At 36.4% G+C, this 15,418-nt stretch overlaps 1 protein-coding gene across 41 annotated transcripts in view; it reads left to right on the top strand.

Annotated features, from left to right (window-relative positions):
• Window positions 1–15,418, top strand: part of CEP128 (centrosomal protein 128) — a 407,789-nt gene that overhangs the window by 348,153 nt on the left and 44,218 nt on the right. For 38 of the 41 annotated variants that reach the window (XR_014313195.1, XM_082736376.1, XM_082736360.1 and 35 more), the window contains one exon: window positions 6,806–6,829. The exons of the other annotated variants lie outside the window; for them this stretch is intronic. Coding sequence is in view for 37 of the 38 variants with exons in the window: in XM_082736376.1 (XP_082592502.1) it covers window positions 6,806–6,829 (24 nt within the window). In the remaining variant the exon portion in view is untranslated. The remainder of the gene's footprint in view (window positions 1–6,805; window positions 6,830–15,418) is intronic. 41 annotated transcript variants of the gene reach the window in all.

Below are 15,418 nucleotides of genomic sequence, written 5' to 3'. Positions count from 1 at the left end.
CTACCTGTTACCAACAGGTTTTCTGTGGAATTGTGCAGTCTGGGGGAAAGAATGTTCTCTATCTTTTGCCCTTCATTTGTTTGTAGTCTTATCCTTTAGGTACCTGTGCACCACATTACGTTTGTGCATTAACGAAGAATCCTAATGTGATTCTTCATTTTAAAGGAAAAAAAAAAGACACCTCATTGCTTTCTTCCATGATCTGAAACGTAAAGGGTAGATGTGAGACTTCTTTGATTTTAATTTTGTGCAGTTGACTGGAAGCATTTGTAGGAATTTCAAGCAAAACCCAACTTCTCCTCTCGGGCTGCATTTTCCAGTGTGAAATCCATTGGAACAAAGCAACGGAGCCCCATTTCCCTATCTTTCTCTTCATCTTCCCTGCCCCACCCCCACCCCAACAAACACATGCACACATCCCTTTCCCAATTTGGGACAAGTACAATCTCAAACTTCTCTGAACAAGGTCAAATAGTGACACAAGCATTATCAGAGTGGAAGGGATGGTGATCGCCTCATAAGAAGACAGCAAACCCAAAATGCCACCTGCCAGTGTTGCTGAGGAACCCTACAGAAGAACAGCGGGCTGTCTGAAGTCTGATCATGACAGTGGTAGTGGATAAAAGAACAGATCAGAAATGTGGAGCACATATCTTGATTCCCTTCTTAAATCCTGCTTCTGATTCTATCAGGTATTTGCCACACCCTGAGTGAAAAGCAGGTAATATGAGTGTTACTGGGTATTCCCCCTACGCTAGGAAATGATACATTCCTTTAAACTGGGTTTTTTTGATAAGTCAAAGTGTTGGGCAGTGGTGAGGTTGGGAAGTGGTAGGGGCAGGGAGGGATATTAATGACTTTGTTGGTTTGGTTTTTTTTTTTTATTATTATTATGTTCAGTTAGCCAGCATGTAGTACATCATAAGTTTTTGTTGTAGTGTTCAACAGTTCATCAGTTGCATATAACACCCAGTGCTCATCCCAACACTTGCCCTCCTTAATACCCATCATCTGGTCACCCCCATCTCCTGGTCACCCCCATCTCCCGGTCACCCCATCTCCCCACCCCTCTATGTTCTGTAACCCTCAGTTTGTTTCCCCGAGTCCAGAGTCTCACATGGTTTATCTCCCTCTCCGATTTCTTCCCATTCAGTTTTGTTATTAACAACGTTCTAGACAAAATCTTGATGCCTTGCTGCGGTTTTCTTTTCGGTATTTCTGTGCTGTTATTTTGGATCCTGGAGTAGCTTATTAGAAAAGGACACTTAAGCAGCTAGTGAAATGAATGAACAAGGACAGAGTATAGGAATCCAGTGATGGGTAAAGCAAACTCTGGTTGGTTGGGAAACCACTGTGGGCTGCTACATATCACTTGTTCTGAAGTTTGTCTTGAGAGTAATTTTGTTTCACTTAAAATAGACAACGTACAGTTTTACATATAGATCATTGACTCATGTGATGTATTCAAAGTCAACTGAGGCTATATTCTAAAACATTTTTGGTGTTGCAACATTAAGGTTGTTTGCAGTTTTTAGCTCTTTGTTTTAATTTATTTTAAATCACTATGTGAAACACTCATTTTTTGGTGATGACTAATAAAGGCCATTTCCTTTTCTTTCATTTTAATATCTTGAATTTTGGAAAAGAATATATTTGGAATTATTTTGAGTTCTTTTAGTTATTAAAAGATGGCGGACAGTGTGTTAAATGTGACAGATTGTCATGTGGAAATTCATAGAGAAAAAAATGCACATATTTGTATTTTGTTTTATGTCATTTATATAGAAGTAGTAAAGTGTGAATATTGGTTAAGCAGTGTTAACACTGAACGGAAAAATGCCACACAGTGGTTATGTCTGGATGAAACCGAGGGGATTTTTCTTTCAGAAGAGAGGCCTTTCGCTTTTGGAACAGTAGTGGAAGGAGTCCCCATTGTGGGTCTTTGTTTTTGAAAATTATTGGTCCGTTGTGGTCTTTCAGTTCCAGAGAAGCTTTCAGAATTATTCTATACTCCTAAAGATCCTTAGACTTAGAAGAGTGAGAGACTTCGGTTACATTCTTCCAGTATTGTGCATTTTCATATGTCAATGGATATATGTAAAGCATTCCTGGAAAATGCTGCATTATTGTGCTACAGTCTGTAGGCCAGTTCAACTACACTTGACCAGAGGCAAAACTCTGATTATTTAGAACTACAAGGCCTCTAATTCATCTCTTGGATGGGATGGATGAATCAATATGTTTTATTGATTGGCGTGGCTAAGTCAAACTGTTAATAATCAGGGACTCAGATGCCAGTGATCCATATAGCACTCATTTCCTACCTTAGCCTACAAATATTTGCCCATCTCTAGTGATGCTAATGAATTTGTCTCGGTTCATTCATAAATTCCAATGTACAACCAGGTGGAAAAGGCCTATATACAGCTCAAAGCAGATTGCTAACATGATCATAGAAAGTTATAATACATCTTTCTATAGTACATACGCTGTAGACCTCTTCCAAAATATACCTCTCCCTTCTTGCTCTGCCAGGCCCAGAATGAATTACAGTGTGTTGTCTAGCAGTTTTATTGACACTCAGAAATTGTATGTAATGCTCACATTATGAAGAGTAGATAGCACTTTACATTGGAACTCAATGGCTATGCAGTAACTACATGGATAATTTTTAGAGTAAACTTTAAATAATTTTTGCCATTTTAGGTGTGTCTTAGATTGTTCCCCTCTTTAGGTAGAATGAAAGAATAGTCACCAAAAAATGGTTCCCCCCCCAAGACCTTTCTTCTTCAAAACATTGAAGACATTTTTCCTTTGATTATTGTTTTAACCTTCCGCTCCCAATTCTTTCTTTCTTTCTATTGGTCATTTATCCAGAAATACTTCATATAGGAGAAATCAGTAGATTCAGCTTAATAAAATAATTTATTTGTATAATGCTCTTACATCTTATTTCAAGTGTTTTTGTTGGGGGTCAAATGATGTGAAGACCTCTGAGAGTCTACAGTTCTCCTCTAAGTGTATGCAGAGTTATGTGTATGTTGTGGATAAGGTACATTTTCCTGGGGAGAAGATCAAGTTTCATCAGACTCTCAAAGTCCTTGACTACAAAATAAGAATGACTGATGTATAAAATGAAAATTGGAGATTAAACAACAAAACACTGTGTACTTCTGGTTAGAGTAGAAGAGGTGAAAAAGAACAGAATTTAATGTGCTGTACTTAGATGTTCATTCTAGGACATACACTGACGTTTGTTTTGTGGGCTGTATCAATGCCACAGCATTGGCTTAAGTTACCTTTGTTTTAATAAGAAGAACCAGAAAGGAAGTGTGGCTGTATTTTGTTTGAGAAAAAATATTTGCAGTAGCTTAATTCTTTTATATATAGAATTATAATTGTATCTGCCATAAAACAAGTCATCCATCTCCATTTTCAAAGCATTTCTTAATTTTTAAAAGCAAGTCAGTAAGTCCATAAAGACTAGGAGTAGTTTCTTTTATTGATAGCCTACAATTAAGACCAAACAACTGTACAGTTTAGACAAACCTCACTAATTGGCAGTGATGGCTGGTATTCGATTAGCTGCTGTTGATTGGCAAATGAAATTATTGAAATTCAGATTAATGAACTGAATTGTCTATTGCCCCAATTTTCTCATTTTGGTAACATATTACATTTTTTGTAGAAAACTCAGTACCAATTTGGAATGAAGTAGGTTATAGATGAAGAGACATAAGTAGGGGTGCCTGGGTGGCTCAGTGGGTTAAGCCTCTGCCTTTGGCTCAGGTCATGATTTCAGGGTCCTGGGATCAAGCCCCACATTGGGCTCTCTGCTCAGCAGGGAGCCTGCTTCTCCTTCCTCTCTCTCTGCCTGCCTCTCTGCCTACTTGTGATCTCTCTCTGTCAAATGAATAAATAAAATCTTTAAAGAAAAAAAAAAGAAAAGATGTAAGTAAATTGCACTGAAGTAAATCATTTCTTCATCTTTATATTTTAACAAAATGGAGTTTTCTTGGACCGTTTTTGTTCATAGTCTTAAAGACTGGGCACATGTCTTGGCCAGCTTGAACCGCTACAACAATTTACCACAGACTGGCGGACTTAAACAACAAACATTTCTCAGGAGTCCAAGATCGAAGGGCTGGCAGATTCCGTCCTTGCGAGGACTTTCTTCCTGGCTTGTGGATGACCATCTTTTCCTGTTATTGCCTTCCATGACAGAGAGCAGAAAGAGAAGCATTCTGTCTCTTCTTATAAGGACACTGATCCCATCATGGGGACTCTGTCCTCATGACCTAACTACCTCCCAAATGTCCCATCTCTAACTGCCATTGCATTGGGGATTAGGGTTTCAATCCATGAATTTTATGAGAATAAGAACACGCAGTCCATGACCGTGTGTATTTCTTTTAAAAATCTTGTAACAAATATTTAAGTAAAATGAAGACACTAATACATAAATTATATCAGTTTATCTTTGCCAAACACAGAGATCTGAATTAAGACAGACAAAATTTAAATTCTACTATTTTTTTATTTTTATTTTAAATTTATTTGACAGACAGAGATCACAAGTAGGCAGAGAGGCAGGCAGAGAGAGAGGAAAGAAAGCAGGCTCCCTGCTGAGCAGAGAGCCCGATGCGGGGCTCCATCCCAGGACCCTGGGATCATGACCTAAACTGAAAGCAGAGGCTTTAACCCACTGAGCCACCCAGGCGCCCCTAAATTCTACTATTTTGATCTCTTATGAAAACTCTGATTTCCAACTAGCTTTATGCGTGCTTTTTAAAACTAGTTGTATGTTTGCCTTTAAAATGTGCTAATCCTAAATAATAAGAGCCCATAAATACATGGTATAAGGAAAACTTAAGGCCCAAACAGTGGCTGTAAATATTTTGAGGCTTCCAAGATGGTTCATATAAATGTGATACTGCCCAAAGGCTGTTTCTGTCTCCGTAAGATATCTAATGAGGTTCTTCTGTTCAATCTGCAAAGGATGATAAAGCATTGCTGAATGGTTTTGTCCCAGATGGACTGTGAATAAGATGCCTGGTAACAACAGATCAAAGCCCCCTTGAGGCATTATTATATGCATTTATTATGAAGCATTCAAAAGTGACAGTACACAAGTCACCAACCAAACGGCAGTTATTTCATGAAAATTATGGGGGCGAGGGTGAAGTTCTCTCAAGTATGCCAACAAAATGCAATTAAACAGATTATATTGCCAAGAACAGTCTGCTTTGGGCTGATTTTGCATAATATATTCATTTCACTTGTACCCACATAGCCAAATGTTTAAAGGGTAGGAATGTTCAACTCTTTGTGGAAATCCTCAAAGGAAAGGCCTGTACGTGTTAGGTAAGGCTAGGAGTGTGGCTGTGAGCACCAAGTTCTTGCTGCTTCTAAGTGTCCTGTGTCCACTTCAGTCCCTGTAGGACCACTGAGAGATCTGAGCTGAGTGGCTCTCTGTACCACTTCCCCCTTACGTCTTGGGCAAAATTAATTTGATTAAACAAAAAGGAAATCCAGGTGTCGCACATCTCCCATTGCTTCCAATGAGAGAAAAGAAGGAAGAGTGGCCTTGATCTTCCCCCAAAAGATGGCTTTCTATTTCGTTAAATCTTCAGACTCTCCTCTCTCAAATTCAGCCTCTTTTCATTGACAAAGATTTCCTCTGTGTAGCTGTCAGCTCTGAAAAAAGTTGAGAATATAATTGTTGCTTTGAAAATGCACCCATTTACCTAATCATTTAGCTTTGTATCAATATTGTTGTCAATGACCCCTTTTAAGAACTAGATTTTCTGGGGCGCCTGGGTGGCTCAGTTATTAAGCATCTGCCTTTGGCTCAGATCCTGGAATCCTGCGATCATTCCTGCATTGGGCTCCCTGCTCAGCCTACTCTCCTCTCCTACTCCCCCTGCCTGTGTTCCCTTTCTCACAGTGTCTCTCTATGTCAAACAAATAAATAAAATCTTGAAAAAAAGAAAACAGGTTTTTCTGTAGAACCTTCACAGGTATTGTAGGTAGAGAGGGTCCATCTGAATTCAAGATTGACTGCATGTGACATCTTTCTTGTTTATATTTCCTGCCTTGTTTCAGTTAACAAATTACTTCTTAATCTTAATTGATGAAGTTATTTTTATGTCTGAACTTTACTTTCCAAGTCACACTTTGTACTGTGTACCTAACTGAGCACTGGTATTATGCTAAAGTCCTTTTTTATATTACTACTAATCATCTAATTGTTCATATATTCAAATGTATGTGTGTAATACTTATAAATCCTTACGTAGATAAATCATTTTACCAGTGCAAAAGTGGTAATGTTTATTCCATTTAGTCACTTTATGAGTTTCTGATATCTGTCGTTAAACCAAACACAACTGAGATGAGAAGTACAGTGATGCTTTTTTTTAAAGTTTTTTTTTTTAATATTTTATTTATTTATTTGACAGAGAGATCACAAGTAGGCAAAGAGGCAGGCAGAGAGAGAGGAAGAGAAGCAGGCCCCCTGCAGAGCAGAGAGCCCGATGTGGGGCTTGATCCAGGACCCTAGGATCATGACCTGAGCTGAAGGCAGAGGCCCTAACCCACTGAGCCACCCAGGTGCCCCAGAAGTACAGTGATTCTCCCCTGACTCTTTCTATTGTAGAAATCATCCTGAGTAGGAGTTTTTATTTTTTGAGATTTTCAAAACATTATTACTAATAGAGAATAAGTTGAAAATCTGAAAAATAAGTAAATTGAAATGATTTTAATAGCTTTGTTTTTATAATTGTGCATTATGCTTTTTTTGCAGGACCGTGTAAATGCATTAGAAATGGTAAGTTGAGGCGTTTTCTTTCTCCTTCTGTCAGAGTTACTGCTTGTCCTGAGGTGGATTTCAGAGCACTCCTCGAAAGAAGCAGTTCGAGAAACCATTTCTAAAACTAATCTAGAATTCAAAGGGAGGATAAGCTAAACTATACCTGAAAAGTATATGGATACAGATTTTTTTTAAGTGAAAAAAGAGAAAAACAAAAATGTGCCTATTTCACTAGTCACTGCTCTCTCAAGACTGAGGATACCAAGATGTACTAATCCATGGAAAGCATAATTAGCTTAAGTATAAATAGCTTAAAGCATAAATAGCTTAAGTATACTCAGTATCCTATATGCTTGTATCTTTATTGCCCAATCACTAAAAGGACTGGTTGATCAGAAGCTGAGATTGGGAAACTGTTTATACTTCGAAGTACAGATATTCAACCTTAATATTTTTGTACATGGTTTTCACGAATACTCAAATAATGTTAAAACCTGGTCAGCCTTTTTCTCAATAATTTTGCCTGTAGGAATCTAGCATTAGGGAATGAATTTTTTAAGGTGAGTGAATGTAAAGACGACGTGTTTGCAATATTTTATGGTAAAATGATTTATTTTAAATGATTTTAGGGAGAAGGGGGGACAACTTAATTGTTGGACAATATAGTACTGAATGATTGGATAAAAGTGTGGACTTTTCCGTCCAGCATACCACTGCTGTTACGGAAAAGGCTTATAATAGAAAACAAGCTGAAAAGACAAATAAAATCATGTGTACTTCAGTGATAACAAGGTAATGATAGACGTATGAATAAAGAATAGAAGAGACTTGAGAAAAACTCATAAAAATGACTTGTTAGATGAGAGGACTGTGATTTCATTCCTTTCTCTATTTTTTCAAGTTTTATAAAATGTTATATTCCTTTTATAAATAAACCTTTTTGGAGTAAAAACCATGTGAATTGGAAGAATGGTAAAATAATTTATGATACCACCTTACGACAAAAGATTATTTAGTCCTAAAAAGTCATTTTTTTCAAAAGTAAATATTGCTGTGCTGTTATACAGGGGGAGGGGGAGTAGAATACACAAGCATATGGAGAGTATGATGCAAATATTGAATATTTTGTGTTAAAAAAGACTTTCAGAAAACAAGCACACAAATATTAAGAGTGGCTTGGGTCTAGTGGTGATTTTTATTTTTTCTTTATATGTTTTAATGAACAGGAAAAAAAATAAGAAACCTTTAAACAATGTGGCAAATAAAGAATAAAATATTTATTTTGTGAGTGTGAGAAATGGAAAGATGCTAATGGAGCTCATTTTAGTCCTATGTAAGCAAGTGATTTTTGACTGACGGTGTCCAGACCCTCGTGGGTAAATAATCTATTCCTTAGATTTAACTGGGCCATTTGGAAATTACACTGACCTTCTCAGTTTCAGTATGATGACATTGTAGGTGGATAAAATGTTTAGTGTTCTTCCACATATATTTCACTTACTCTTAGGAAGTGTCTTGCCAACAGGATTTGGCTTGTGAATTAAATGCTCTTTTTAAGAGTATGAACAAAAACAGAAATTTTGAGTCTGAGGACTTAGGTTCAACATACAAAATGCCACTTACACAACATTCAGCAAGTTACTTGTTTCTTGATTCCCTCATCTGTAAAAATGATAATAATAATAGTAATTAAACTTTGTCAGGTTGTTGTGAGAATTAAGAGACAGAATATATGTGAAAATATTTAAGGCCAGACAAATGTTAGGTTATCATTATATGATTGTTTATTATTTCTTACTTGGTTTTAATTATGCCAATATACCATACAGAATTGAAAATTATACAAACAACAATCAAAATCCTATAACTCTTTTTAGTATTTGTTAGTCTTTTGTGTTTATCTAATCTCTTTACTAGAAGTACTATGGAGTATGATCTTAAGTAATGCCTTATTCTAAGGGTTCCTTTAGGAATAAAGGTAAAAATAAAAAGTCATCATGAGAAAAATAAAATTGATTAAATGGATGAGGCTTTTTACAGTGGCGGTTTTCTCAAGATGGTTTTAATTTGAAATAATTATCATAAGTAAAACCATAAAAATGAAAATGCTTAGTAATAATGTTAATGCTCAAATATTATGAAGTTCTTTGACTTCATATGGCATTATAAGCAGCAGATTTAATACACTTGGTAGACTATTCAACTGGTAAAGTGTTTTATAGTTCATAAAATCAAATATGCTGAAAGTAATCTCAGGATCATTTATTATTCTCTCACTAACTCAGCACTTAAACTGTAAGAAGTGGTGTGGTCTACATTTGGTTGGGTTGGTATTAACGTAGAAAGTGTTGAATGTAGGATATATGTTATGGTGATACAAGTCTGCAAAAGTTTGAAATTTCATTGTTTCGTTAGGAGATTTGAAAGGTTCAGTAGTTACAATACATGAAAATAAGATGGTCTTTTCATCATAATGAGCACCTTGATATGGCCTGTCACTAGTGATGCAATGCTTAGGTCATTATCATGTGTCCATGTATCCCCCTCTTCCTCAGCGTTTCTCTCTCCTTCACTAGCAGGTGAGCTTCTTGGATTAGAAATTACATTTTAATTTGGGGTGTAAATGCATCCCAGAGCCTGTCAAAAACTCCTGCTATATATTGGACAATCCATAAACATTTGTAGAAGGAAAGAACGAAGGTCAAACTGTCCATATATGACCCTCACATAGACTGTTTTTATGACTATAGGTATACACAGAACCAGTTCAATAGTTAAAGGGAAAAAATTCCCCAGAAGCACATCAATTTATTTTTTTTCCCTAGCCTTTCTGATTAGTATTGCACTTTACTTGATGTTTCACGAAAGCGGTTATGATTTTCATTTAAGTTTAATGTGAAATTTTTAGGAAGGCACCAACTTTCTGCCAAAATATGGCATGTTGATTCTCCAAATAAATCTAAGTGATTATCTGAAAAAATCTAGATTGATAGCCCCAGTTGATGGGCTATGGATGAGACATAGCAGTGGATACTTATTGGCTACTATATAAGGCACTCTGTTGACACTGAAGAGGAAGAGGAAGAGGAAGAACTGATTAGTTTTCTCAAGGAACCTGTACTTTAATTGAGGAGAAAAGCTACTTCCATGTAAATAAATTAATGATGTAAGATAAAAACACACTGTCTACACCACATGAATGAAACACAATGCATTTTATAGGAACTCTTATAAAGAAAAAAAATTGTAAAATAAGACATCATCATGGTCTAGGTGCTAGGACAACCATGGATCTTGTAGTTTGGGGGACATGATGGAGGAGATAGATTCATCTCTGAAATGCGAAGCATCAATAGTGTCAGTGGAAAGAGCCAGAGAAGACATCCCATGTTGGGGCTATGATGGAACTTTGAAGATAATAAGGAACAAAAAGGGGTTGTTAAAAGAATATTTTTCAAAAAAAGTAAAACTATGAAATCATGACTCTTACACAAATATGAAGTGAAGTCATGACAATGAGTTTATTTAACTCATTAATGAGAGAATTAGTAAGATGTTAAAGTTGACTTAAAGGAGCAAAGAACCACATAGGTAGGTACTGAAGTGAATTTAAAATAGATGTAAAACTGGCTTCTTCTAAGGTGGTGGAAGGAAATCAATTGAACCTCCCTCGGACAACATTTATTTGCATGTCTATGGACAAGAATCATTTGCATTGCTATCAGTTACCTACAACTCAGAGGGTTAAAGTGGTAGCCCTGCCTTAGAGCCAATAGGGAGTCTTTAATGGTTTTTTGTTTTTGGTTTTTCTTTAAGACTTTTATTTATTTATTTGACTGAGGGAAAGATCACAAGTAGGCAGAGAGGCAGGCAGAAGGAGAGGGGGAAGCAGGCTCCCCGCTGAGGAGAGAGCCCTGTTTGGGGCTCCATCCCAGGACCCCCAAGACCACAACTGGAGCCAAAGGCAGAGGCCTAACCCACTGAGCAACCCAGGAACCCCCTATTAATGGTTTTTAATCAGGGCTTTTGCTGGTAAATGTGGTGTGTAGGAATCCAAATGCTGTAGTTCCGTGCAGGGGTAGAGTAAAATGGTGAAAGACTGCATGTAGGAATGGGGAAGTGCATGTTGGAAATAATCCAACTTTAGAAATGTGGTTGAAAAATCAGGGGTTGGGCACTTGGTACCAAAAAGGCAGGGGTAAATGGATGCCCTTGTTTAGAGATGGGAACTAGTGAACTTAGGAAGTGGGAGGTCAAGGGTAAAGCAGAGATAGAAACAGAACAGTAAGAGTCATTTGAGGAAGTTTAAAAGGAATGTAAGACAGTTCAGCTTGGAGATATAAATTCATGTCAACTCTCAAATCTGTCTTTAGTTTGATTTCCATTAATACCATGATATTTGCATACCTTCATATTAGAGTTAGGCCTGACAAAGAAATCCAAAAGTAACAGTGGGTTAAGCAAGATAGAAATTAGTTTCTCTCTTGTGTAACAATCCAAATATATGGTGTCTGTGGCAGATACAGTGTCAGAAACCCAGGCTGCCTTCTGTCTTTTCGCTCCACTGTCCTCAAAATACTGCTTCCCGTTCCTGATCCAAGATGCCTGTACCACCTCCAGCCCTTATATTTGCATTGTAACGAGAAGGGAGAACACTTAACTTTCCTTTAGTAGAAACTAGAATTTGCACATATTATTTCTGTCCATTTCCATGGGCCAGAATTCAGTGACATGATTATAACTCTGGGATTCAAAAAGAGAACCAGATAAGCCATAGGCTTTTGGAAGTTTCAAAGTAAACGTCTAAACAACTCAAGTTTAGAAAATTAATTCTAGTAGAAATCATGAAATAAATAGAATTGAATAACAGCAACACTGTGTTATAAAATGTGAATGATACAGCAAAAATAGTGTTTATGGGAAACTTACTGGCTTACATGCTTACATTAGAAAAGAAAGATAAAAAATAATGAACTTATCACACAACATAAGAAATTAAAAGCATGGTATAAACACCTTAAGAACAAAAGAAAGGAAAACATAGAAAAAAGAATATAATGAATAGAAAACAAGCATGCAGCATATAGGGCCAATAAAGTAAATCTGGTTGTTTAAAATGAATAAAAATCAATATCCAGCATGGCTGATGAAGAAAAAAAAAGATACAAATGAATCACAGAAGAATGAAAAAGTAGATAGCACTGTAGCTATTTTAGAATTTAATCACGTACAGGGTATTGTGAATAATTTTGTAACTATACATTTGGAAATTAGGAGAAATAGCTAAATTCCTAGAAAAATATAATTTTCCAGAACAAAGAAGAAATAACATACTGTGAGTAAATTTTTAAAATCACAAAAAGTTTCATCAACAATTTTTAGTCAATTACAGTTTTCTCCAGAAAGGGCCACCAAGCCCAAATAAATTTTACAGATAACTTCTACCAAATGTTACGGGAACAGATGATTTTAATTTTATAAAAACTCTTACAGAAACTAGAAGAGAGGGAACACGCCAAACTCATTATGAGTTGGCATAACCTTCGAGACAAAACCAGGCATAGAAAGTATAAATAAGGGAAATTAAGGGACTTTTCATGCATTAACATGGATGCAAAAATATTATACACAAAATATTAGCAAAATAAATCCAGGAATGTATTAAAAGGATAATTCATCATGAACAAGCTGCATTTATTCCAGGAATTCAGAGTTGGTTTAATATTAGAAAATCAATCAATGTAATTTACCATGTGACAGATTAAGGAGAAATAAATTTAATAAGGTCATCTCAGTAGATGAATAAGAAGCATTTATTCCCATGATATCATTATCATCATCAAAAACCTTTTAGCAAACTAAGAATAGAAGGGAATTGACTTACTAAGTCATGTGAAAAAACCCAATAGCAAACATTACCTTAGCGTTTTGAAAGTCCTCCTTTGAGGCCAGGAACAAGGAAAGGATGCCCCTTTCCACAGCTTCTGTTAGATACTGTGCATGCGGTCCTGGCCAGAGCAGTGAAACTAATGTTATTTTCTAAATAGTGTTACTGTCTATATAGAAAGCCCTAGGAATTCATAGTTAAGAAAAGGAGTTTAGTAAATTTAGTCTACAAAAGCCAGTTTGCAAAAGTCCATTTTCCTTCTAACTCCAGCAACAAGTACAGAGAAAATGTAAAGTATACCAGTACAAAAGTAACAAAAAAATACAAAACACATGGGCGGTGGGGGGATCTACCAAACAGCAATAAAAATACAAGTTCTTCGTAGAGAGGACCCTCATGAATAGTCAAGACACTTCTGAAGATGAACAAGTTGGGGGTGGTTTTCGGACTATGTATCAAACCTTATTAAAGCTGTGAAAATTAAGATAGTGTAGTCCTGGCACAAGAATATAAAAATAGGCCAATGTAATCAAATAGACTACCCCAAAACAGAAATACTTGTGCATGGAAACTTGATGTCTCTGATACAACTGGCATCACCTATTGAGGGAATAAGGAGGGACTTTTCAATAGGCAGTATTTAAAAACAAAAAAATAAAATTGAACCCCTATCAGATGCAAAGATGGATGAAAGCCTCCAGGTGAATGGCAAACCACAAAACTTGAAAACAAAGTGTAGTTAAATATCCTCATGATCTTAGGATTTTGAAGGATTTCTGGGAGAAAAAAGACACTGAAAACATAGATCCAAAAGGATGGAGGTGATGTGACCACTTTAAAGTTGAGAGCCTCTGTAAGTCAAAAGACAACATAAAAAGGGTATAAAGAAAAGCACACCTAGGATATACTGGTGGCAAAATATATAGCTAAGTAGCGCTTTGTATCCAAATCAGTTTGTATCCAGATCTTACTGCCAACAATCAATTAGAAAAAGATAAACAACCCAAATTCCCCCCCTCCAAAAGAAAGAAAGAAAAGAGGGTAAAAGACATGAGCAAGCACTTTAGTTGAAAAATATATGTGCACATATTCAGGTTCATTAGTAAACAGGGAAATGCTAATTAAAACCATGAAGATGGGGCACCTGGGTGGCTCAGTGGATTAAGCCGCTGCCTTTGGCTCAGGTCATGATCTCAGTGTCCTGGGATCGAGCCCCGCATCGGGCTCTTTGCTCAGCAGGAGCCTGCTTCTCTCTCTCTCTCTGCCTGACTCTCCGCCTACTTGTGATCTCTCTCTCTGTCAAATAAATAAATAATATCTTAAAAAAAAAAAAAAACATTACAAATTGTCATTTTCTTCAAAATGCCTGTATATATATTTTATGTATTTTTTTGTACCTGTGACATGCTCTTCCCAAAAAAACAGAAGGAATGGGAACATGGTAGCAGAACTTCTTTTTTTCCCCCTAATTTTATGATGAAATGATTAATGCTATCCCTGGGGGTAATGTTCAAAGATAGCTGGTGAGTTAGAGTCTTCAGACTGGAGTAGTACACCCCCTAGGAATATGCAAAGATTTTCCAAAGGTCTTCAGACACAAATAGCTTTAAGAGAACTGATCTGTATATCCTCGGCCTCTACAGGCTCTTCCAGCAGAGGCCTTGAAGTGCCTTTGAGTGAGGAGGCCATCTTACTTTTCCTATTCAACCTCCTCCCACTTAATGAGAGAGAGGCCTACCTTCCACCCATCCTGGATTACATGATGGCAGATTCCTCCAGACACTTCAGGTTGCTAAACGAGGGGCACTTTTGATTTTGATGCTTTCATATCCTCTTTAATCAAGTCACTAATGTAAGCCTCTTTGTCCCTGTTAGTCATACATATATGATTGATAAGACAAAGAGTTTTATTAGCTAGATGAAGTATTCAGAAGGGGGCATTCTGAAATCAACATATATTGTGGATTGGTGATGGGGGGGAGGATGACAATTTTATTTGATAACCTCACCTCTTTTTACCACCCTACTATGATCAGGGAACATATAGCTCCGGAAAACAAAACTGAGTCTTGGAAAGAAATCATCGAAAGTGTCTTACTCCATCCAGGTGACAAACTTTGGCCTGGGCTCCATGCCTTATTTTTTTTTATCTGTTTTAGGATTATAATTCAAAAGGCCATTGTCACGGGGCACATGAAGTCAGACTTATTTTTTCCTGCCAGAAAGTAAGCCTGATTTAGCTGATTGGTTTGACAATAAGGACTAACTTTGCCAATCTGCAGGTCTAAGGTTTTAGTGAAAATCTATTTAATGCTAATATAAAATAAAAGGATTAAAAATTTATACTGATAGAATGGCATTAACATTAATAAGATTTTAACTTTTCTCAATACTTTTTGCATATGTAGAACTTACTGAAATGCCTCTAAGTGAAGGAAGAACTGTTGTAGTCATTAGACAAATCTTGGTAAATAAAACCTCTTTCGTATACCTTCCAAAACAGAAAGTGAGTGCTTTAATAACTTCATTACAGTCCTTTGGCAAGTCAAGTGGTTTCTAATTTTTTGCTTTCAACAAAATTGAAAGAGGACTTAATCGAGCTGATAGATCATTAAAATTAATTTTTGATGACAGATCACTATGTAATCTTTGCCATAAAACTAGGAAGGCATTCAAGAAACTGAGTGACATTGTTATAACCAAACTACTTTCATTGTCAT

Source organism: Mustela nivalis (assembly GCF_964662115.1).
Source record: "Mustela nivalis genome assembly, chromosome: 6".
NCBI lineage: Eukaryota > Metazoa > Chordata > Mammalia > Carnivora > Mustelidae > Mustela > Mustela nivalis.
This window is presented reverse-complemented; position numbering and strand designations above follow the sequence as displayed.